Below are 24,168 nucleotides of genomic sequence, written 5' to 3' on the forward strand. Positions count from 1 at the left end.
TAAATCAAACATTGTGATTCATGGTGAACACCTAAGGTCAAGCAACAACTGGCAAAGAGAACAGACTTTTCTGTATTTCTTTAGTTTTCTAATCTCTACACTAAGTTCAGTGATAGCAGGCTCTAGTTAGGTGAAGTACAGCCATGGCTTTGGGAGCACAAATACTGTGCTAGAAGGGTCACAGAAGTAGCTTGCACAGCACAGTGCATGTCTGGGAGCCAAGAGCACCTTATCACACAGTAATGAGCGTTCCGAGCAGTGCTGTTGGCTCTGTTTGCTATGGGCCCGGGGCACAACCTGGCCCATTTATCTTGAACAAGTTGTGACAGAGGCTCTCTTCATCAGATTGAAAGCATATTTTCAAAACTGGACGCATTTCAAAATACATGAAGAAACTTTTCTTCTAGGCAGTGGAACAAAATACATCGTTAATTTCTCATTTAGGTTTCTGTGCTAGTGTGTTATTTTGCACACCTGCAAGGCTTTTTGCTGGGACAATGCCAATGCCAATGACCTGTGTCACACAGCGGTCACTCACACAAGCACAGCTGCCTGCACTGAGCATACACTGCATTTTTCAAAAGCGCAGGTTTGCTGTTTGAAGATTTATTACACAACCCCTGATAAGAACAGTAATCTTTCTTAGCTAATACGGCTGAGAACAGCATACGTATCTGGATATCTGTGTTCAAGATAAAGACAGGATGTTTCACTTTCTGCCACCTACGGAGACAGTAACTTCTCTGTGCATGACAGAGGAGGGAGAAAGGGTGCAGCCTGAGGAGCCTGCTGAGGGTATGCCCTGTGGCCTGTCTCTGCTTTCCTGGGTGATTATAAGTGGAGTTTCGTATTTTAAGTGAATTTCCAAGTTATTTTTCCACTGTGTTTCTGGCTGCTATTACCCAGCTGATAGTCATACGACTATATTTTCGCTATCTGAGAATACATCTAGCAGATCTGTGCTGTGAGCACTTTAATGCAACTTGATCAAACTAGAATGTTCCCAAGCTATTTGCTGAACACCCCTCCTTGTGGCACATCATACTTTTCTACCAGCTTGATCTCTTCCATTCTTTGGTCATGCCCAGAAGGGGACAAATGGCATTAAGATAGATGTGGGGGGCCACTTGCACTAGAATGTGAAGCTGAATGAGCAGTGTTTGCCATCATCAATTTTGTTAGAGACCTTGATTGGACAGCCAACATTTTATTATTACACCAGAAAAGGTACAAAAGTGAGCATGAAGACAAATTATTGGCTTACATACAGAAATAGCCTATTTAAAAACACTAATATGCATCTGAGACAATGCAGCTAATCATTACATTACAGACTACACATATAAAAAAAACCCATGTAATTCATGTAAACATTATAGGTGAAGTCTTGGGTGTGGTCAACCTACACCCAGTACAAAACCCCATATTACAGAGCAAAGGTCCATCTAGAGATGCCTGAAGTCGTACCAGCTTGCACGGTTACTAAAATGCATGGCACTACAACCTTCTGTGTGCTGCTTGGGAGTCACACACAGCAAGGCATCACCTCTCCTCCACAGCTGGGGTCAGGAGAGGCTCCCACTGCAGCAGCCTCTGGATGTTTGTCTCGATGCCAGTGGATGGCCAAGATCTGGCCTGAAAGCTGGAAGGCTTACACTTATTGCTATATTAATAAAATGCTATCCGAGCTACAACTATGTTTCCAGAAGGATTTTAACAGGAATGCTTGAGTCAGTCTTGTTATTTTCTCTTCCCAGCTACCCACTAAATGCATTCTTACAGATGCTGGCAACGCTTTGAGCAGTTTCTGGTCTCTTCTTTGCTTAGCTCTGCCATTTCCTAAGCAGCTTACTCACTAGGAGGTAAGAATTGCTCTACTTCTTCCATTACTTGCTTTGCCTGCTCAGAGGTGCCACAGTCCGTGAGAGAAAGGGTCAGGGCCTTGCCTGGCTCTGCCTGACTCAAAGGTACTGCCCAATAAACAAAACATCCAACCTTCAGATACAGCTACAGGGGGAGAAACCCCAGGTCTTCCTCACAGACTCCTCTACTTTGTATAAAACATGGGTGTCTATAACATATGCCAATGGGCAATATTCCCTGCTCAGGGAATTTCCCTTCTAGCCCTTCTGAAGCAGCATACAGATCACAGCAAGCTGTCTCCACTGGCAACTTTCTTTGTGCATGCCCAAGGCAGCCCCTGCGCTGATGCTCTATGAACAACAGTAGCTACATATGGAGGAACAAACCAGAACAAATCTTTTATCCTCAATTATTGAACATGCCTTTGGACCTTCTGAAACAGCATGCTTGTTTGCTTGTGTACAGGAATTGCAGCTAAAATACCACCTCCTGCCACTTGGCTGTTAGTATCACAGCAAGAATTCTGGGTTATTGGCTCTGTACAACCATGGTGCTATTTATCACAGTAAGCTACGTAGCCATGTCCTTTTCAGTTTTGAGCACAAATAAAGTCTTATATAGCGTGGAGCACTCTGTTCCAAGGAGCTTCTGTGCTGCTGGTGCAAAAACTGCAGTCTGGGTGGTCAGGATTGTGTGCACATTGAAGGAGCTGGACTGGCCTGGGATAAGACACAAAAACAAATATTTAGTAGCCACGTGGAAGTATAGCAGAGCAACCACACAGATATTAAATGCAATGTGAAAGTCAAAGTGTACGTTACACCTGTGCTTATCAAGTAGAGGTCTTTTCTTAAGATAACTTTTCTTGCATAATGCTGCAGACATATCTTTAGCGTTTATAGCAGCTGGAGACAAAAATGAATGTCTAGGAAGTAAAGCAGAGTGTGAACACTCCACATGTCAGCTATGCTGTGACAGCAAGAGCAATTATGAAAAGAAGATACTTTTCACTGACCACAAAGTTGCTGCCATGCTGTGAGTGCACCATCTTGCTTATCTACTGGCAGCCCCTACTGCCATCCTCTACAGCTGCTGCTAAAATCCTAGTGTAGGATTTGGCACAAGTACATCCCCTTTTTTGAACTACCTGTGGAAAACACTTAAAGAAAACCACAACAGCAAGAGATAACGACCAGCATCAATTGCTATATGTCACTGAATGCCAGATGCTGAGCCAGTAAGGATCCACACAGTTCTGTCTGCCATGACTTCAGTCCAGTCCATCCTAAAGAGTTTTACTGAACACATAAATTAAATATTTTAATATTGCTCTGTATCCAAAATAATAACTTTAAAGTGTTTGAGTTGTTCTAAATAGTTGCTTATGGATGCTTAGTTGAGTGCTGATAAAAAGCCCTGCTTCTTATTCTATCTTAAGATATGAACTGTGAGTCACAGTAAGGAGAGTGCCAACACATTCTTCATGAAGTTTTGAAGATTTTTTCTTGTGCTGAGCCAAAGGGAATCTAAATTATTACATATTTCCCCTTCCTTCCTTTCCCCTTAGCTTATTTCAGCATAGGCTAGAATAGTTCACACAGCTTACAAGTCTTGAAGTACTGGTTAAAGACTACTGTACTCCAAAGAGAAAGAGAGTATGTGAGCATCCTAATTCTGTACATTCATGCACCACACCAGTAATGTTTTTTTCACAATGTGCAGAGCACTCATTACCAGGTTCAGCAATATCTAAACAGGGCTATATTGCTCTGCTTTCATGAGTAAAATCCTAGTGCCTCATAGGGTATTTGCAAGGCAAATGTCTCCTCTGCAGGCAACCTTTCCCTTACTTAAAACCAATGTCATGAACTCAGTGGTTTATAGAAATGTTTACTTAGGAAATGTTCCTATCAAAGTATGAGTTATTTGCTTTGAAAATCTGTTCTTGGCAGATAAGATATGTTTATTGAGCTTTATGAGTAAAACTGAACTCTAGCCACTTATTTAAGCTCACTAGAGGACATTATTCATCTTTGTAAAGATCTCTGAATTGACACAGAGGGACAATGGCTCTCAAGCTTTCGTAACTTCTCAGCAGGCAGGCAGAGATTTCAGTCAAGTCAGAACTTGGGCTATTCTGTTTTCTGGACTCACCTGACAACTGGGACTTATAGTAATTAATAATATCTATCGTGTCTTATGTCTCACTTGCTGATAAAGCAACTGGATGGAAAAAAAAAAAACACCTCGAATTACATTGAAGGAAATAAGGACTATGCTTAACACAGTGTATTATCTTCACAAAGCTGGAAGGAAAGTTTACTATTGTAAGTAAAAGACTGATAACATGAAAATCTGTTGCAGGAGACTGCATTGCTCCTTTGCGTTGAAGGCAACCGAGCAAGGCCAGCAGCAGTAACATCCTGGAGAACAAGGTAAAGAGCACAAGTGGCAGGCTGAGAGAAGCACACAGCCACTTCAAAGAGATGTGATGGAAATCAGAGGGCAATCTGCTCAATTTCCTGTAAACCAGGAGACAGTGTCAAGCAGGGAGGGGGACAGGATATCAGTGCTATGTTAGCAAGTAGACATCACTGAGAATTACCTGTAATTGTCTTCACAGGTGATCTTAACATTTCGTTTTTCTAAGATGCTTCTTAACTTCATTATGGAATGGCCTGAGCAGGAATCGCTGGAGATAAAAGTCTTTTGTTACTTGTGATCTTTGTGTGTCCTAACACATGTCATTAGCAGAAAACAGCCAGCTTTTCTTTGTCCACAACAACGATATTATTACTGATCCAACATGAAATACAACCAGAAGACAAAAGCGATACATGTTCTTAGCTCCCTCCTTTTCTGTTGAAACAGAAAATAAAGTGGAAACACTTGTGAACTTGGCACAGGAGGAAGATGTGTCAAGAAGGCTGGCAGGGCACCAGGTTGTGGCAGCTGCTGAGAAAGAGGAATGTGATGATTTTTCTGATGCTGGGAAATCATGGTAGAAAGGACTGAGCAGCACATACAGGGAAATTAATGCACAGATTAGCCTATGCCCTTTCCTTCAGCAAGCCACTATGCAGAGGGTCACCGCAATGTCTGGCATGCTAACAAGCTGATAGGCACACAACTGGGAGCCTATTATAGATACATCAGCTTGTATGGCAAAGAAAAACTCCTGAGTGCAGGTGCTTATGCTAGGGGAAGGGTTGCAACACCGGAGCTGACACTGCGACTGATATTGTTGCTGTCTGAGCAAAGGTCTCTCTGGGTCCATGCTAGTACCTGAGACACACTGTGGCCTCCTTACTGATTCAATGTGTCAAAGCTGCTGCCTCTGACATGTGGGGCCCTTAGGAACAGGAGAAACCACAGCAACGCACACGTGAATCACAGAATCACCTCTGAAGATAAGAGTCAAAGGCATTGAACTTCATGCTCAGTGCTTGAAATGCAAAAAGTCTGCAAGGGATCTGAACAGAATGAAAAAGGTCACTCAGAAAGGCTCAGACGTGATTTGAGGTCACTGTTCTGATAACAGTAATTCCACAATAAGCATTTAAACTGCAGATTTATTACTAAAAATGTCAGAATCACAGAGTAGTTTAAGTTGGAAGGGACAATTTGAGATCACCTAGTCCAACAAAAGTCAATTAGAGCAGGCTGCCCAGGACCCAGCTGGGTTTTCAATATGTCCATGGATGGAGACTCCACAACCTTTCTAGGCAACCTTTTTCAGTGTTTGAAATGACGGTGTCACACTATCTCTTGAAAGCAAGGAAAGTATCATCACTGTGTCCTAGCTATGAGTGACAAGCTGTAACTATGAAAAGACTAATAAAAACAACTGTAAAAGTGCTATTCTTTCCAATAACGTAAGTAGCTAGTTGAGAGAATGCAAAGCAGGTTTTCAGAGCAGGTTTAGTACGGTGGTTAATGCTAGACAGTCATTTTGTATCAGAACAGTTTACCTTTGGGGTCCACCGATGTCATGCATAAGCCAAATACGTAATTCAGAGACTTTATCTGGATTTAAGTTAAAGACCTCAACACTTCCAAAAATACTGTAAGAATGGGACATGAAACACTCTTAGTAATGTAAGAATTCTACTAATGTAAACATTCTTGGTAGAAAAAGATTTTCTCTCCATTCTTATTTCACTTACATGAGAACTTCTGAAACTGTGCAGATAGAAGCAAACTCAACTTTGTCCATCTGCAGTACTTGCTCTCCTGCTAGTTTTGTTGATGAGTTTTGTTTGGTGCAAGGGAAATGAACATGGCTATTCTCCTGACCAGAACAGACTCATATGAGACAATATGACTATACGAGACTACTGCCAAGTAACATGAGCTAGCACAGTCTAAAAAGCTCCACAAGCAGTTAGATGCATGTAATTCCTATAACATGGTGTGCAAACCTAGATTAAACGTAATAAAGCTACTTTGTGCAGTAATATCATACTAAAGATCTACCTATATGCACTGAAAAGGACTTCAGTTAGAGTCACTGTATAGTAGGAGTAAAGTGCATCGACTCTACAGCAGCCAGTGGTTTAGATTCCCACACAAATTCACCAAAATCCATTCTGCACCAGAACTCACTGACAAGAACCTGCTGACAGACACGCATGTCCAACAGAAACACGGATGCTGGGTATACCTGCTGCTTCTGAAAGCTCCCGCTTCTATTGATCCATTGAGCATCACATGAACCACACCGCACGCTGCTTCTGCAAACTGACCAAAACAAATGGACATGATAATCTGGTATTGCATGCCACGTCTCTAGAGAGTTCTCTAATTTCTTAGAAGTCATCCCAACTGATTTACACAAGTAGAGAACCTGGCCCCTGGTTTCTACATATGTCCATGCAAACAAAAGCTTCCAAATTCTTACAGCAGTACTGACGTAAAGCTGCATCACCTTGCTGTCACTGCTTTCAGTTTATAAAAGGGGATGCAACATTCCAGAGCCCCAGCAGCTATAGCTGTCCAATGGGGCTACCTGCTTTCTCAGTAACTTAGAGTAATCCTCAGGCTGCCTCAAATTCAGTAGTGAGGATGTGCCACAACAGAAGTACTTCAAGTTTAAGGGCATGCAAAACATGGCATACTTGCTACCTCGTGACTCACACTCTGTACTTTTGTGGCTTGGGATTTTTCTCTCCAGTGATCATAGAAAAACTCATCACAAGTTCTGATTACTAGATCATGTAATTGTTCTTTTGTTCTTTAAACTTGTGTCCAAATATTTCAAGGCCACTGAAATATAAATACATGCAATCACAGTACTCCAGATACATAACCCAAAGGTAGGACAAACGATTTTGAAAAGCTTAATACAGATGACTGTACTTATCAAATTCACCAAGTCCTCTTACTTATAAACAGTGTGTCTCAAAACCAGCTTGAGAGCTGTGAAGGTTCAGAATAGTTTAATTATGTAGAACTTTCTTACACAGTATGTGTCTGTTTTAGCAGATCTTAAATCTACTTGGAGTAAAAAGCTTGTAGTTCAGCAAGCCTCACTCTGTATGGTGGTATATCCCTCCTTGACCCCAGAACTATACATCAAAGATGCTTTGAGCTAGGAAACTTTATGGACGCTATTTTGCACACAAGGCATTATGGTGAGAAGATTTCTTCTTACATGCGTGAGATATTACAAACACATTAATGCTTGTTCTGCACCTAGAAAGTCATCCATTAATAGTCACATCAAGACTAAAGTTTTCTGAGACACATAAAATTAAACTGATAAAGGAGAATATATATATATATATATATATATACATATATATTTTCTGGCAGATGTGTGAAATGAGCATTCTTCAAAGTGCTGATTCCAAAACATCAGGCCAAGTGCTTAACTCAGTCTAGCAATGTCTCATTCATCTGATCGGAGCTGGGACACGCATACAGGTGGGCACATCATAGAAACCCTGGAAGGTAACACTGTGGGAGAACATCCTCTTCAGGAGTACGTTGGGAAGGAGCAAAGGGACTCTGAGCCCCTTGCTGTGGTAGTCTGGGAGCTGCTCTCAACATCAACAAGTTCTAAGTTTCTATAATTTTGTAATTTCAGTCTGTGATTTAATTAAGGCTTTTATTATAATTATTACCGTAAGCCTTATTTGTAAAGCCAAGTGTTGTCCTAGACTCTGGCATGTAGTCTCTGCCCACAGTAAAAATGCCCAACTCTGCTGACGGTTCTGGTCCCATTATATAAAGTATGATAGAAGATTTCTATACTCATACTTGCTGGCACCTAAAGCTAAAACTCCTGTGAACTTTCCAACCTGGAAACTTAGATTTTTGACAGTGTCAGGAACTTTATGCCTTTTAACATTCTCAGATGAGAGGAAATTTATTCTAGATCTTACCATCTTGGATGCCATTTTCCAGAATACAGAGACAGAACTGCCCTCACATTCACTCCATTTTGGACAAGATTCGTAGTTGATTCCTGAGAAGAAACGTATTTATAGAATAAGACTAGAGTGAATATTGTTAAAATGTTAATACAGATTTGTTCCCTATCAAAACAAGTTGGCTACATGAGGGGGTTCTAGGAGGAAAGAGAATTTGCATGTGTTCAAAGGTCTTCCTCTTTACTCACATGTCTCATTGAGGCAGCTGGCGGCCCCATATGCAAATAATTCTCAGAAAACCTAGTACAGAAAACATGTATTTCTCAATACGCAGAGCCAGGTTGGTTTGTGACAAACACTTTCTGACTGTATTGAAAAATCAAATTTTGCCTTATATATCCAGTGATTCCAGCCCAGTTTAGAACTTGCAAATCTTACACATCAACCCAGGAACTGTGTGGGCAGCATAACCCCAGGTCCCTTCATATTTCTCCCTCACTTTGCCTGGCCTATGACCAGGGCTCTTTTTTGTTTTGCAGTTTGTCCCCCGGGAGTTAAAGAAAGGTACCAAATGACATAGAGAATGAGGGCTAGAAGGGATCATTAGTCCCAGAAACACTTAATGTCTTCCTGGTAGCAAAAAAAATGTGCTTTTTAAATTACATTATTTTCAGTCTTCTGTAATATGGGAGCAGAAAAAATGATTGTGGTTTTAAAAGAAAAATATGTGAAAATGGACAGTATTTATGTCTACATATATAAAAGAAAATAATCTGAAATTCAAGTATGCATATTTGGTTTGCAAAAGTTAGGACTTGTTACCTGGAGCTGAGGGGTCTCCACACCATGAAAGCCCATCAAGCATATAACCCAGGAACGTGTCCTCCAAGGTAAGGAAATGACGATTGGATTTCGAATAAAGATGAACGAGGTCATACGTCCTGCTCCAAAACAGTGACTGTGAAATAAGGTAAAATACACAATAAATAATACTCGAGCTGGTAAGGAAATTTTCCTGGAGAAAAACAGAAAGTTTTTGCTCCCATTTCCCAATTTTTGGGGTGATTATTTTTCACAGAAATGGATGTGCTCAGCCTACAAAGCATTCTGAAAGAAAAATTGTTACTATTTCACATAGCATATTTATACAGTCTGTAGTATGCTTTTCAACTGCAGATGGGAAAGCAGCTTTTTGGAAGCATCATTCCTTTGACAGCAGGACTGCATATTCCTTACCGAGAGCTGCAAGCCTAGGGAACAGGGACATCAATTCAGCTTAACCAGGATGACCCTGGCAAAAAATATCAGACATCCTGGCAAAACAGTCCTTCTATAGACATCAACAGTTACTATGAAAAAGATCCACTGCTCAGAGCACTGTACAGATGCATTGCTCCCCAGCAATCCCCCTTGCACAGCCCACCACGCATCCTGCTGTTACCTTGTTGCAGGGTACTGGATGACTTGCTAACTCCATTAAAGGCTGATAATCTTCTGTTGTAGAATTACAGGGATTCTTGTGAATGAATGCTGCTTTCAACGATTCCCATATTTTAAGGCAATCCCTGTCTCTGCCAAAAGATTGAAGCATCATTAATTTATATTTATTATTAAATATCTTTAATAATTATTAATATTTATGATTCTGAAAGGATTTCCTTCTGTTACATTCAAATATTATGGATAAATTTTTAAAGAGTTCTGTGTTCAAGCATCAACATACATTACGCATTAAAAAAAGCAGAGTATCTTCAGCAAATCAAGTATAAACCGAGGAATGAGCAGTTCTGAAACACCACTCATCTGAGCCAAAACTATGCCCAGAGTCTACCTGCCCTCCTGGGTTACCAGGGAGGTTGTGGATGCCCCATTCTTGAAGGCATTCAAGACCAGGCCGGATGTGGCTCTCAGCAGCCTGGTCTGGTGGTTAGCAACCCTGCTCATGGCAGGGGGGTTGAAACCAGATTATCTTTGAGGTCCCTTTTAACCCAGGCCATTCTATAATTCTATTATTCTATGATTCCTTGAGTCTACTGAACAGTATCTACATTTTTTCCTAAAACAAAAGCAAAGGTCTGGATATTTTGGACCTGATGTTGTTTGCAGTTAAGGGCTTGCTTGCAGCTAAGTGCTTTTTTGAAGCCATAGCGGACTTGTACAAGCATAGAGATCTGAATCATGCACACCGACTCAAGGGGATTTTTTTTAAAGTCGGTGCATATTAGCAGTTCTGGCCCTTTTGCACTCACTGGTGTGAGTCAGAGGAATCACACTGCATATATATAAGGGGAACCAGTGGATGTCAGGACACACCTCAGACTACATTCACTCTCAGCTTGTTGCTTCATCAGCCTGGGAAATAAAGCATACCCAGGATGGGTTCTGCTTATTCCACACTAACAGGAAACTGCTGCATGGTGCTGACAAGAAATGATCTCTGTGCACTGACATAGTGCCATGCTCCATGACATTGCAGCACCTAGGGTGTGAGTCTGCTCAGGACATCTGATTTCTCATACTTGAAGAAATAACAAAAACATTGCATTATGATGATTCCCAATTAATACCTGCCAACTCATTTCAGGCCCATTTTGGATACCTGCCCCATTCACTGACAGCCATGCAATGGTTCTGCAGCTTTCTCTTCCCTTTCTTTCTGTAAATTCAAAAAGCTGCATTAATTACCCCATGTCTGTGTGCCTAAAGGAGCTGCTTTGGCTAATTCTGACTCATCCACTATTTCTCCACTATTTGTAATCCCCTCCTGGGGTGTTACCACTGCCTGAAGTAGCTGTCTGAAGAACAGCCTTTGTCTTTGGTGAAGACACCAATGCCTTCAGAGCAACTGCAGGGATCAGTTAGTATGTGACACACACAGAGCTGCAGGCTTCCTTACCTGTGGGTACTCAGGTAACAGGCATGAGGTGGAATTTGATTAGTCTTAACAAGAGGGATTCTAAAGGGATTAAGTGAAATTAGCAGTAGTTCATTGAGGATTTCAGAACACTTTACAGCTCTGTGACATTCCTAGTGGGTAACAAACCTGACCATGGCAGGGGGTTTGAACTGGATGATCTTTAAGGTCCCATTCCCTTCCATTCTTTGATTTGGTGATTCTATAATTCCTGCTGCTTAATTTGATCCAGATTGCTTTTTGAGCATCAGAAAGGTAAAGAGAAACACACACAATGATCTGTTTGTATTACAGAAAGCCGTGTCATGACAGTGGGACCCAGAACCACTTCTCAGTTCCCAGCCATTTCCTCACTGTTCTGGGATGTGTCTGGACATGAACACCCATTCCTCATTCCTAAGCCTGATGGAGAAGAAACATCACAGGCAGAGAAGGTCTGGTGTTGTTGAGATGTGTCCAGAAGCGCTGCAGGTACCTGGCAGCCCCACGGAGCAGCAGGAATACCCCTACCAGATATGCTGCAGGGCCCACGCTTGTGTCATAGCAGAAAGGATTGGGCAATCCACAGCAAATTGTCCTGGCCTTCCTTCCACCCTGCTTTTACTTATGCGGTGGCAAACCTAAGTTGTCATCTTATTTGATACTGGTTATTTGGTTCAAACTAACTAACGTGGATTCTTACTCATATTTGGCAGCTTGATTACAGCTTGTGTATTGTAACATACTCCTTGTCCTTCCTGGGAGGCTACAGCCATTCTCATTCCACAGTTGGCTACCCCAAAGATTTAAGAACATCTCTTGTGTTACAGCCAGCTGCTTCTCTGCCCCCAAGTTTTATCAGCACAATGTACAGATTGCTTTGCTGTAGTAGGGTCATGTGAGGGAGCATTCACATGTTTCACAAAGCACAGAAACTAGCATCTCTTGGGCCTCTACAGACCCACAGAGCTGGTTGCTCCAGAGAACAAGTTAAAGCAGAACTTAACTTGGCATATTATGTTCTGTTCTCAAAGAGCTTGTCTCTGGCTGCAAACTCTGTAAGCATCCCAGAGAGATCTTCATTACTTTAACTCTGGTACCTCACAGGGAAGTATCTGGGAAAGCAGTGTTCAGCCACAGTCCTGACAGCTCTGAGCAAAGCCATGTTTAATGTCACAGAAGAGGTAGGGCTTAGCCTTCAAACAAGGGGAGATCTTCTACAGCTGGTAATGAGTGTGGGACTTTTATTTGTTCCACACAGAAGAATGATAAGGCATAAAGATGGACCTTTCGATTCCAGCATTATTTAGAAGCTTAAGCACAGATCTTCACAGTAAAAACAAACAAATCTACAAAAGCTAAAGAATATTTCACTACCCTCTCCTATCAACATGTCAATTTTTACATAAGAATAACTCATCGGTGTGCTCTGGGAGGCTGTTTCTCTGGTAGGAAACACAGGTTTCACCTCACATCTTAAGAGCCAAAGAGAGTTATTGTTTTGGCTGATACACAACTGCAGTGAGAAAGTTTTAGGATTTGTGAATCCCAGCTCTGGGACAGACTGAATTCTTTACAGCCTCGCTATTGACATATACACTAGAAATAAAAGAAAGAAAACATTTGCCTGCTGTGTAGTACTTACATTCAGCAAAGGTAAGAGCAGAGGTGTGCTGAAGCTCAGGTTCTCCTGAAGATAACAAGGAAAGTCTGCTGGCACTTGGTACACTAACAGTTCTAGCAAGAGCACCTTCTGATTGAAAGGTGAACACCTCCCTTGTCAAAAAGCATCTGAGAATGAAGAATTCTCTGAGGGCTGCTCTCAACACAGAGGAGAGCAGCTCTCCTGATGCTGGTTGGAAAAGCAGTGTTGGCTTTTCCACTGTGCTACAGTTTTACTCTCTGCATGTCCTGGGCTGCTTGAGGTGAACACTCACAGCCTCCGCTTTCCTTCTCAGAGCACCTACAGGAACACAGCAATGCCCGTGGTTGGTTTTGTGTGGTTTGGATTGCATATTAATTCTGCATCAAGCAAACATCATATGCATTTATTTTTGCAATAATGAGTCTGCTCCCTCAAGGCTAACTTTGTTTACACTGAAATATTTAAGGCCTTTTATTCCACTGAAGAATCTGAAATATTTAAGCCAAGTTCACTGACAGATAAAATAAGTGCACAGATATTTTATGTGTTTGGGTGCTTTTTCAAATGCATATTTTTAATGAATATAGTTTGAGAAACGTTGCTTAATTCAAAATAACACTTAACAAGCTCAGCAGGAACTCTGGAACCTGCTGTAAGATCAGGAACTGAAGCTGCAGTCTGTTCTCTGGAACACAGGGATTGCAGAACTGAGGCTCTGTGTCCTGAACTGAGCACAGCAAGAAACAAGAACTGAGATACAAATACACACCATCAACACCCCACTTCCTTCTGAAATAAGAATGTTATGCATATGACAAAGCATGTCCTGCACTTTTATCCCTACGTTTGAGTGGAGGTTGCATTATCCAGTGAATTTGAGTGTTTCTATCCATTTACCTTTTTTATGAATATCATATAAATTTATTAAAAGGAATGCGGGGCCAAGAACATTTCCATTAGCTGCTATCCTTTAAGCCAAACTTTAATGGACATATTATAAAAACAGACAGCTTCTGCATCATTGTTTCTTGCATATCAGTACATTCATCTGGCTAACCTTGAAAGAGCATCTTTGCCCTTAAAGGAATACAATGGCATTGAGATACCTGGGAAATCACTATTAATTTTGTGTAGTGTTACTTTCTTCTTTTTTTCTTTTTCTTTTTTAACTGGACATGACAGACCACATTCATTTCCAATTGAAATTGATTGAATTGGTATAATATCAGGGATGAGTTTAGTCCCTGGTGACTTCAGCTGCACCAAAAAGTAGTTTTAAGTTCATCACTGGGCTGACAGTGGAAGCTAAAAAACACCTTACAAAGAGCAGTATTGCCTTAAGATGTGTCACCTCGAGGTTTTTACTCAGAGATTTGAAAGACTTTGCAGGGACTAAGCCTCATAGGGCAAACAGACTCTGAGGCTGGTGTGGGAGGCTCTGGCCTCAGCTGGCAAGTCATGCTGGCTTTCATCAGGGTTGGTGCTGCCTTGTGCAGGCACTCACCCCAGCACCCTTCTCATTTGCTACCACTGCAGCCGAAATAATAATGCAAGTATACACCTGTGCACTTAGAAACTAAAAAGTGAGTGAGAAGTTCTATGGATATAACAAAACTCCTTACCCAAAAGAGAAGCATTCACAGTGTGCTTCAAGTCTGAGGCACCTGAGACTGAAATGCCTGGAGGCTCCATGCCGACAGAACTAAAGGATGCAGCACCAGTTCTGCACCTAACAGACCCACCTTTGCCTACCTACCGGTTTATCACAGACTCACAGAACTGTAGCAGTTGCAGTGGACCTCCAGAGACTGAGTCCAACCCCCCTGCTACAGCAGATTCCCTACAGAGGGCTATGCAGTTATCTGCCTCTTGCAGTAGCCAGAGACAGTGGTGCTGTTTATATGTTCATCTTCAATTTATTTCTCAGTGAACTTACAAGTAACTCAGTCTACGTGCTCAAATATTACGCCAAGTATGCTGTGTTGAGGGGAATCCCTCTGTAACCAAGAATCTTTCTGCTCCATGCTTTCTTCCCTAAATCTTTTTGCACCTGCTCTTGCTGCCCATTCCCTTCTCCCAGCCTTGCCGTGTCACTTCTTTGGTGGTGCAGCAAGTCGCAGCCCTGGCAGCTGCAGTTGGACCCCTGCAACTGAGAACGAGGAGCTAAGGCCGGGCGAACACTGCCATCAAGTGGCAGAAGGCACTTTATGAAGTGAGATACCTCCAAACATGAGGGAAAAAAAGAGAAGTCGGACAAAGCTGATTTAAAGAGTGCTTTTAGCACTTAGATAATAGCAAGGGGAAAAGTTAGCAGGGGAGAGAATGAAAGGAAAAAGTCACAGAGATGCTGTCAGCCTCTACGGTATATGTCCATGCAGCATTGCATGTAAAACACTTTGCACCTCCACCATTTTGCACTGCCACGCTGACACACAGCGATGGCTGGGCCTGCACAGCCACATGAGTTACCAAGGTGGCTCCTTGCCTATATCCCTGTTGTTCTCTCAAAGTTTAGATAAAAAAAAGATCTGCTTTGTCTCTTGGCCATGCTGAAGCAGTAGGGCCTTGGAGACTTGACTTGGCTTGAGTGAATCAGAAAGCAACTGCACATCTGCGGGGGAATAGCGACTATCTGCTAATAACGAGTCTGTTGAGCTGCAAATGTCAGATGAGTTCATTTCCAGGATGAAAATGAAGCATTACTATTGTTTCTGAGACCGTGACCTTTCTTCCCTCTCCTTCACAAGGTCACTAATTGTTAATTGTACCCAAACCAGAGACAAATCAAAGCCGTTAACTTCACAGCAACAGGTTTCATGCTGCGTTTGTTACTATCTGCATGAAAACCTGAGGATAGCAAGTGTTGTGTTAGCCAGAAGAGGGAGCCCGTGTAACTGGGAAAAGGAAAACGAACCAATTTGAGGTCAAATTCTTTCCTGTGGTCAAAACCGCCTCAGACAAAGCTACAAAGCATACCAATAGCCGAGGTGGATGAGTTCGGGAACACAGCAAGATCAGCGAAAGTAAAACGTGCATCTTTTGTTAATGCCAAAGAAAGTAAGACTAGAGAAACTGCAATACAGCACCTGAGCTTTTGGTTGGTTTTGAAGATGCAACTACATGTGATAAAATCTGATTGCACGTGTGGTGCTCAATGAAACTCTGCAACAGACAGAAGCAGTCCTTCCAGGAGCCTCTGTGGTGCTGGATTTGGGGCATGTTTTGAATAGAAAAGACAAGAGATTTCAGTGGCTCTGGTATATATATAAAAAAGTAAAAGCATGAGAGAACACACGAGTTTACTAGAAGCAGAGCTTTGAAAAAATTACATGTAAGCAACAGATTAAAAAAGACTCCAACAGACTATGGATGAACTGATGAGGAAAACATCAGATTTTTAAGCAAGGCAGTGAGGTTCCCACAGTAGTAGCAGCAACAAAAGACCTCACTGAGTGCAGGACGCAGCTTGATCAGCTCTCAGGAATGCCTGAGTTTCAGTTCAATGCTCCTACTCCCTTTCTTTGATGAAGTACACCAAAGATCCCAGGCAATGGAAGATCCAAGGCCTACGTTAATGATGAAAGAGCACAGGATGAAAGATGGAGGGCTCTCTGATGTGTCCTAAAGGCACCGGCTTTATTATCAGAAAGTGTCAGTGATAAGAGCAGTTACTTACATTACAACCTACACCTATCACAGTAGGACCAGAAACGGGGAATCTAAGGTCAGATTCCCAAAGAAGGAGGCTCCTGAGTTTTACTTCTCTGTCCAGTAAACTCCTGAACATTGCAGGTGCATGTTAATATTCGTACTTTTTGCTGCTCTCTTAGGTAGATTTCACAGTTTCTTTATTAAAAGTAGAATAATGTTTAAAATAACCCTACAACAGACAAGTTGTTCGAGCTATTAAGCATTGCTGGATTAAGCATAGCACAAAAGATTACGCCTTGGAAAAACACTCCTGTTAGAAAACTTTTGATCATGAGTTTGTGATAAAAAAGAATAAACAAATGATTCCTAGTAACCATATTGAGAACAAAAACACATGAACAACAATTTCTGAGTTAAACCTGAGTCCATTTTCTTTAATCAATTGATGTGCACTTAGAAACCTGTATGTGATGCTGTAAAAGCTTCAGGAGCTTTATAAATAGAGAAGCTCCCTCATGTACACTGTGAGCACTCAGGTGTTTACTCAGGTGTTTATACTTAATGTATAGCACACATTAAACTGTGCACTCTGGCCATGATCTTCCACCTGCTCATTTTCATTCAAATGCTGCAAATCAGCTTATTTGAACTGTCCAAGAGAAGATGGAACCCAAACAAAAGCTTTGATTTCATTGGCTCAATATTATGAAAATGAGAGGTTGAAAATGTCTTTTTCGCAGACAAAGAGCAGGATGGTTACGTCAGAAGGCTCACAGCAGTGGAAATGCCCACTGGAGCTTACTGAGGACACACAGCAGGATGGCTGATTCCACAGGGATGTGATTTACTGGGCTCAGTAGTGATGGGCTGATGGTTGGATTGTGTCCTCTCCCAGCCATCCTGAGGGGCTCAGTGTCCCCATTACCTGCAGAGAACATGTGGCTCTCCATACTTTGTACTCTGCCTTTCCTTGTGGGGACAGAAAGCAGAAAATCAGCTCTCAGCCCTAATTTCTGACAGGGATCTGGGGAACCTTTATGTGAGCTGCACAGTCTGACAGCACCCAGTGCCCCAGTGCACTGAGCAGGGCCCTGGCTGTAGGCTGTGCCCAGGGCTGCCATGCCAGCACTGCTCACCATCCCGTCATGAAGGAAGAAGTCTTTCCCACAAGCTGAAAATGGCTGGTTCCAATAACTCCACTGCATTTCCCAACATCTCTGTCCATTCTATAAATCCAGGCCAAACCACCTCCTTTTCCTGTTTAGTTTTGGTTACGAGAATGCAGAGTTAAACACTTCAGGACTATTGGCAAGACAGGATTTGGTGAACTGTTGTCACCTCTCCTTACTCCAAGCTGTGAGGATCCAGTTCTGGCTTTAGCTGCCTGCCCAGTAGTTGCAATAGGTACTTACAGGTGGCCCTCAACCCAGAGTTACCAACATTCACATTCCTTCTGCACACAGGTTCCTTAAAAACCCCACTTGGGCACAGACAATTGGAACTACAGAACCACATAGATTCAATGGACCCACAGGGACCACGAGCTCCAGGCTTCACACATGACTACCCGAAATCCAATCTCAGTGTCTGAGAGCATTGTCTGAACGCTCCTTGAACTCCAGCAGCACTCCAGGAGCACGTTCCATGGTGCAGAACCTCTCCCAGTGCCCAACCTGGCATCCCCATGATGCAGACACTGCCTGAGTTTTCAGGACCGTGCTACCTCCCAGCCCCCAGCACGCAGCACAGGTGAGGCCGTGCTACCCTCAACACGAGGCCAATACTCACCCCAGCTCCACGTGCCCCTCGGCAAGGTAGCTGTAGCATCTCCCAAGGACAATCTCCCGCAGGTTCCTGGTCGTCCCCCTGCCCTGCCACCTCAGCAGCTCCGGGCTCTTCTCTTCTTTGCTCCCTGTGAGCATGGAGGCCAGCACTGCGGCCAGGACAAGGGCGATCAGCAGGAAGGCGATGCCGGCCAGCAGCACGCAGCGCTGCCTCCTCCGCTCCGAGCCGCGCTGCGAGGGCATAGCGAGGGGGGCGGCGGGGACAGCGAGCTCCGAGCTGCGGTCCAGCGCCTCCCCTTCTGGCTGCCGGGCTCCAGAGAGCCCAGGTGGCCCACAGCCCCCGGATGGCCCCGCTGCGTCGCTCGGAGAGTCGCTGTTCTGTCTGCTGCGCCTTCTGCTTGTGGGTTTGTTTCTCCGGGTCGTAGTTCTGAACTTTTGCCTTACGGGTGTGAATGTCCGAAAGTCAGTCACAGAAGGAAACTCCCCGAAGTTTTGTTTAAATTAAGATTCCAATTGCGGCCACCCGCGAGTGAGTGAAACCCGAGTTAGGACGGCCACAATCCGGTTTCTCGATGTTAGTTTGTTCCTAAATGGCAGGAACCGAATCCCATTTTACCAGTTATCCGTTAACATTACAGCAATCATAAAAATATAAGTGGGTTCATCAACAAAGGCAGGCTTGGTTTATCATCCCTTGAGAAATTAAGAAAACAGGAAATATTCTGACCCCTGCAGATGGCTACAGAATGATTGTCAAGGGAATTCCCCAGAAGAATAATCTCTGCACATTGAGGGATGTGAGGTGGTGTGAAATAACCCAAGGTACGGCCCTGCAGGAGGGAGGTTCCTTCAATAAACAGGACAATTCTGTTGCCTTAATCAGAAACCAAAGTGAAAATGAAACATCAAAATTGACTGAAATAAACTAAAAATAGACAAAGACCAACTGAAAACAGACAAAGCATCTGTATGTCCCCATAGTGTTAACTATAAATCGTTAATAATCACAAAGCATCTATCTTCAATGGGTTTGGTGTGAGAAAGGTTCAGTGTGAGAAAGGGAGTTCCCGACACATCTCCTGTGGGTTCTAAAGACCTGAGAAATGTGATCTGTGACTGGACCCACAGCACAAGTTACCAAATGAGTGCAGGGGTTCCTTCCCAAACACCAGTGAGCTCACAAAGGAAGTTCTTCCTCTAAATCTTTTCAATAAGCTTGTGGTTTTTGCTTTAGCAGTCCCACATTACTGTTCTTTACTTGTTCCTTGTTTACTTTACTGATAATACAGGTATTTGCATCTGAACTTTGTGATTGTTTAATAAATTATTATACACAAGAGGTTATCCATTGATGATAATTTTCTGGTTCAGGTATTGGACAGACTGATCAGAGGTGAAGCACTGGTGGATCTGCTGTTTGCCATTACAGAGGAGATCATTAAAAGCATTAAGGTTGGAGGCAGCCTTGGCTGTAGTGACCATGCCCTGGTTGAGTTCGTGATCTCAAGGAATGTGGGCCTGGCAAAGAGTGGGGTCAGGACCCTGAACTTCAGGAGAGCAAACTTTAGTCTGTTCATATAATTGGCCACAACCTCTTGGAATGCTGTCCTTAAAGATATTGAGGAAAGCTGGGTATTCTTTATGGATGCCTTTCTGAGAGCACAAGTGCTCTCTGTCCCTCTGAAAAAGAAAGTGGGAAGAGGGAGCAGGAAACAGGCATGGCTCAGCAAGTACCTGCTGGGCAAACCGAGGGCAAAGAAAGCTACATACAAGCTCTGGAAATAAGGGCGTGTCACCTGGGAAGAATACAGGGATGCAGTCTGGACTTGGCAGTCATTACTGGGGTCAGGAAAGCCAAGGCACATACAGAACTGAACTTGGCAAGGAATGTGAAAAACAGTATGAAGACTGTTTCTACAGGTTTCCACAGGTACACTGGCCAGAAGAGACAGGCCAAAGTGAGTGTACCTCCTTTGGTAAATGTAAAAGAAGAACTGGCTTCAATGGATGAAAAGAAGTCTGGGTGGTGTGGCTGACACAGTGGAAGGAAGGGATGCCATTCAGAGGGACCTCAACAGACCTGAAAAGTGGCCCTGGGTGAATCTAATGAAGTTCAGCACAGCAAAGCGCAAGGTTCTGCACTTGGGCCAGAGGAATCCCAGGCATATATACAGACTGGAAGGAGCAGTCCTTGAGAGCAGCCCTGCAGAGAAGGATCTGGAGGTCCTGGTAGATGAAAAACTTAACATGAGTCAGCAGTGTGCTCTTACAGCTCAGAAAGCAAATGGTATCCTGGGCTCCATCAGAAGAGAGGTGGCCAGCAGGGGCAGGGAGGTGATTATCCCTCTCTACTCTGTGCTCAGGTCTGGGCCCCCAGCACAAGAAAGACAGGAAGCTGTTGGAGAAGGTCCAGAGTAGAGCCACAAAGATGATCAGAGGGCTGGAGCACCTTCTCTATGAAGACAGACTGAGGGAGCTGGGCTTGTTCAGCCTGGAGAAAAGAAGGTTGCAGGGTGACCTAATTGTAGCCTTTCAGTACCTAAAGGGAACCTAAAAATAACTCTGAAAGGGTAGATAATAGAACAAGGGGAAATGGTTTTAAGTTGAAGGAGGGAAGATCTAGGTCAGATATTAGGGGGGAGTTCTTTAATATGAAAGTGGTGAGGCACTGGAACAGGCTGCCCAGAGAGGTTGTGGATACCCCATCCCTGGAGGTGTTCAAGGCCAGGTTGGATGGGCCGCTGAGCAGCCTGGTCTAGTATTGAAGGTGGAGGATGGCAGCCCTGCCTTGGGTAGGGGGGTTGGAGCTTCATGATCCTTGAGGTCTCTTCCAACCTGGGCCATTCTGTGATTCAACAGGTTTTGTTTTCCCCAAAATGCTTATTTGTGTGTGTTTTCAACTTGCTGCTGTTCAGTTTTACTAACTAAGGAAATGTCACATTGGAAAAGCAGAACTTGTTACCCTAAACAATTTACACAATAAAAGTGCAGCTTGTTGTAGGTAATGAAGATACCCACCTTCAGGAAGTCTGAAATCAGTTTCTTTTTGAGTGGCACAATTGGAATAGTTAAAGTTTAGAACTTTAAGAGAGTTGTTTATCAATAACCCATTATGAGAAAACTTTTCCTTCTTTTCTGGTTTGGTTTCAATTTATTAAGAATAAATAAATGAGGTGAATGCAGGCTGAGCTGCTCTGGAAGCTGTCTTTGCTGTTGGTTTATAACTTCTCAAGCTGTATAAGGAATGGAACAGATAAGTAAATGCCTGAGTAACAGCACTGAGCAGAGATGAGAGGCTGGCAGGAAGGCCAGCACTTCAGAAAATGGTTCTTTCTTTCCCAGTGTGAATGTGAGAATGAACTCACTCCTTGCAAATGTTCTGGCACAAGAGGGTTTCCAGGGCAGGCATAAGTAAAACAGTAACTATCACTGCAGTGAAGTGCTCGTGGCTCTGCATGCTTCTCAGACTGGTACGTATGCCATTGGAAACTGACCTTTTTAAAGTAGTGTTATGTCTGATAAAACTCCAGTATTAAGACCCCTTAAAGCTATGTGAATTTCCAAGACAAGGCTAAATTAATTCTGTTCTAAGCAAGGTGTGTCCACTCTTCTGTCAGCTTACGCTGAGTCCCTGGGCGGATCAGAAAGTGGGAATAAAAGATTGGAAGACAGACATGCTTCAAACACATAAGTGCCATCCTGTGTTTTGATATTGTGTATTGCAGCAGGAGGCTTCTGTAAGAATGCAATTATATGATATATAATTCACTAGCCTGTATTAGTACTGCTAAGCACATCATAAGATAAAAAGCAGATGGTTTCCACTGCTCCCTGATGGATCACATTTTTGACCCAGCAAGGCACAAAAAAACCACCCCCAGCCATCCCCAACAACTGACCATTCAGGACTTTCACTTATTATTTAGCTTCTTACTACGAACACAGATAGTCCTGGCTGAGAAAAAGAAAAGAAAGTATTATCTGGCAGCAGGTAGGACCAAATAACACTAACCCACAAATATGAATGAGAATATATTGCACATCTTTTCAGTGCCCTGAGTTAAAACTCACCTCTAGAAAGTGTTTCTTCTTCAGTTTCTTCGTTGGGTAAAAAGTTTGATGGAATTTGACTGTATCCTGGTCGTTCCTCACAATCTTCTGTTTCTCATGTGAGTGTGCTCTAGTAGAAATAACACCACTGCTTTTAATGGGATTAAACTTAGTTATATTAGCACTGATGTTCTCTGTATGGGAGGAAACAGGCTGCTTCAAAGGCTACAGAGTCAGGTTAGGAATCATGAAGAATCATTTTAACGTAATGCTCTGGATTATGATGATAGCACAGTAGGCATAGTGCCACTAATGACTGTGGACACCTGTAATTGCTAGTTGTCAGGGCTCAGCAGAACTTCAGAATGAGGGAATTTGAACTGAAAAGAGCAAAGGCTTTTAAAATAATCAAAGAAATTATTCCTTTCCTTTCATTAAAATAGCAATGACTTTTCATAACTTCCTGGTTTCACAGGGTAATCGCTGTCATAACATTTAGAGAAAGCTGAGATGAACAGTGAAAACGAGAAATGGGCTGAGAAAAGTAGAACAGCAGTAGAACAAAGTGATAGCTGAGAAGAGCAGCATGCCATCCAGCCCTGCACACACCACTGTGAACAAAGCATCTGCAATAAGACATCTCAGCACCCAGAACCATCTCTGCTGTGCCTTCTGATAGAGCCATACCTCTACCAGGAGCATAGGCTGACTTACCCTTTCACTTACTGGGTGAGGCAGTTTGAACACCAGCACTCATTTCTCCCAGATCTCTTTTTCTCAGCTGGTTGCCATTACCCAGCTGCCTTGTTCAGCCCATTGTAATCATCTTCTTTGGGTTGTTATTTGATACTAATTTCTACTCTGACTGCATTTGCTTCCACAGGAAATTCTTTAAAATTTATTCTGAAGAGAAAATGCATCTTCACATGTTAAAGTTCAAATATCAGACTGTAGTGAGGGTTTATCTCCTCTGAACAGGACAGCGTAACTCATCATTCACTCTATCTACACAGTAAGAAAAAAACACATGTCTTTGGACATGTGTTATATTGCATCTCAAGGGTGGAAGATTTTGATGCATTTGTCCTCTAACTCTGTTCCATTGCATTAACCATCTCTCTTCTTTGGATGGTGATTACTTGCACCTGAGCTGTGTCTAAGTAGATCACCTAAACAGTTGCTGATAGAGATGAAAAACTGACTGCCGCATTTATATGAGCATTCGTGCATTTATGTTCATTTTCAACTTTCGGACACTTGCAGTTTTTCAAATCTACAATATCTCTTCTGAAAATCCATGGAGAAATTCATTGTGTAGTTGGCCTCCAAAGTAAACAGTCACTGTGTGAGTGTCCATTGTTACTGAATCTTGTGTGAGGAGATGCCCCTGAAAATAATTAGCTGCAAAAATCAGTAATGCCTTCATTATCACCCGAGTTGCTAATGGACGTTTCTGAACTTGTTAATTAAGCACCCAGGGGACATTTCAGTTCCAATGGAAACACTATTAGATTTTGCAGCAGAGCAGAAAGCTCAGATAAAACTAACTTTGCAATCCATAGACGTTTTGGATAGGCCATTTTGTTCTTACATTTGCTGTAAGTAAAGGTATGATTTCTTTAAATCCACAAGAGCACATTTCCTAGGAAGGATAGGAGATCTGCAGAGGGCCCATCGGCGTTATGTGCTTCTGTACATGTTAACAATTGTGGGAGAAATACCATGTCCCATCACTCTTATCAGCTGCATTGAACTGGGGATGCATGCACATTCTTTCATACTGATGACATGTTTTGGGACTAATGCAGCATGTAGGTTTGAAACTGCAAAGTTACCTCCACTTCTATAAACACAGATCATACATACCATGGGTTCTTCAAGCATAAGCAAGCCCACCTGACTGAAGGC

General features: G+C 42.8%; 1 protein-coding gene across 2 annotated transcripts; it reads right to left on the reverse strand.

Annotated features, from left to right (window-relative positions):
- Window positions 1-1,191: 1,191 nt before the first annotated feature.
- Window positions 1,192-23,271, reverse strand: LOC107313951 (ADP-ribosyl cyclase/cyclic ADP-ribose hydrolase 1). 2 transcript variants are annotated; one of them, XM_085545720.1, is made up of 10 exons: window positions 22,975-23,271; window positions 22,282-22,390; window positions 18,215-19,084; window positions 9,679-9,808; window positions 9,060-9,195; window positions 8,250-8,332; window positions 6,527-6,603; window positions 5,835-5,927; window positions 4,469-4,555; window positions 1,192-2,582 (listed from the first exon to the last, which is right to left on the reverse strand). In XM_085545720.1, exons 3-10 carry the CDS (start codon window positions 18,451-18,453, stop codon window positions 2,477-2,479), a joined length of 951 nt encoding a protein of 316 aa, XP_085401846.1. In that variant the 5' UTR covers window positions 18,454-19,084; window positions 22,282-22,390; window positions 22,975-23,271; the 3' UTR covers window positions 1,192-2,476. The 2 variants fall into 2 exon arrangements, 1 of the variants encoding a protein (XP_085401846.1); XR_014945493.1 differs by lacking the exons at window positions 22,282-22,390; window positions 22,975-23,271 and having other exon boundaries at window positions 4,469-4,722; window positions 18,215-19,009.
- Window positions 23,272-24,168: the final 897 nt, after the last annotated feature.

This window comes from Coturnix japonica, chromosome 4, assembly GCF_054131305.1.
Source record: "Coturnix japonica strain WE chromosome 4, WE-NBRP24, whole genome shotgun sequence".
NCBI lineage: Eukaryota > Metazoa > Chordata > Aves > Galliformes > Phasianidae > Coturnix > Coturnix japonica.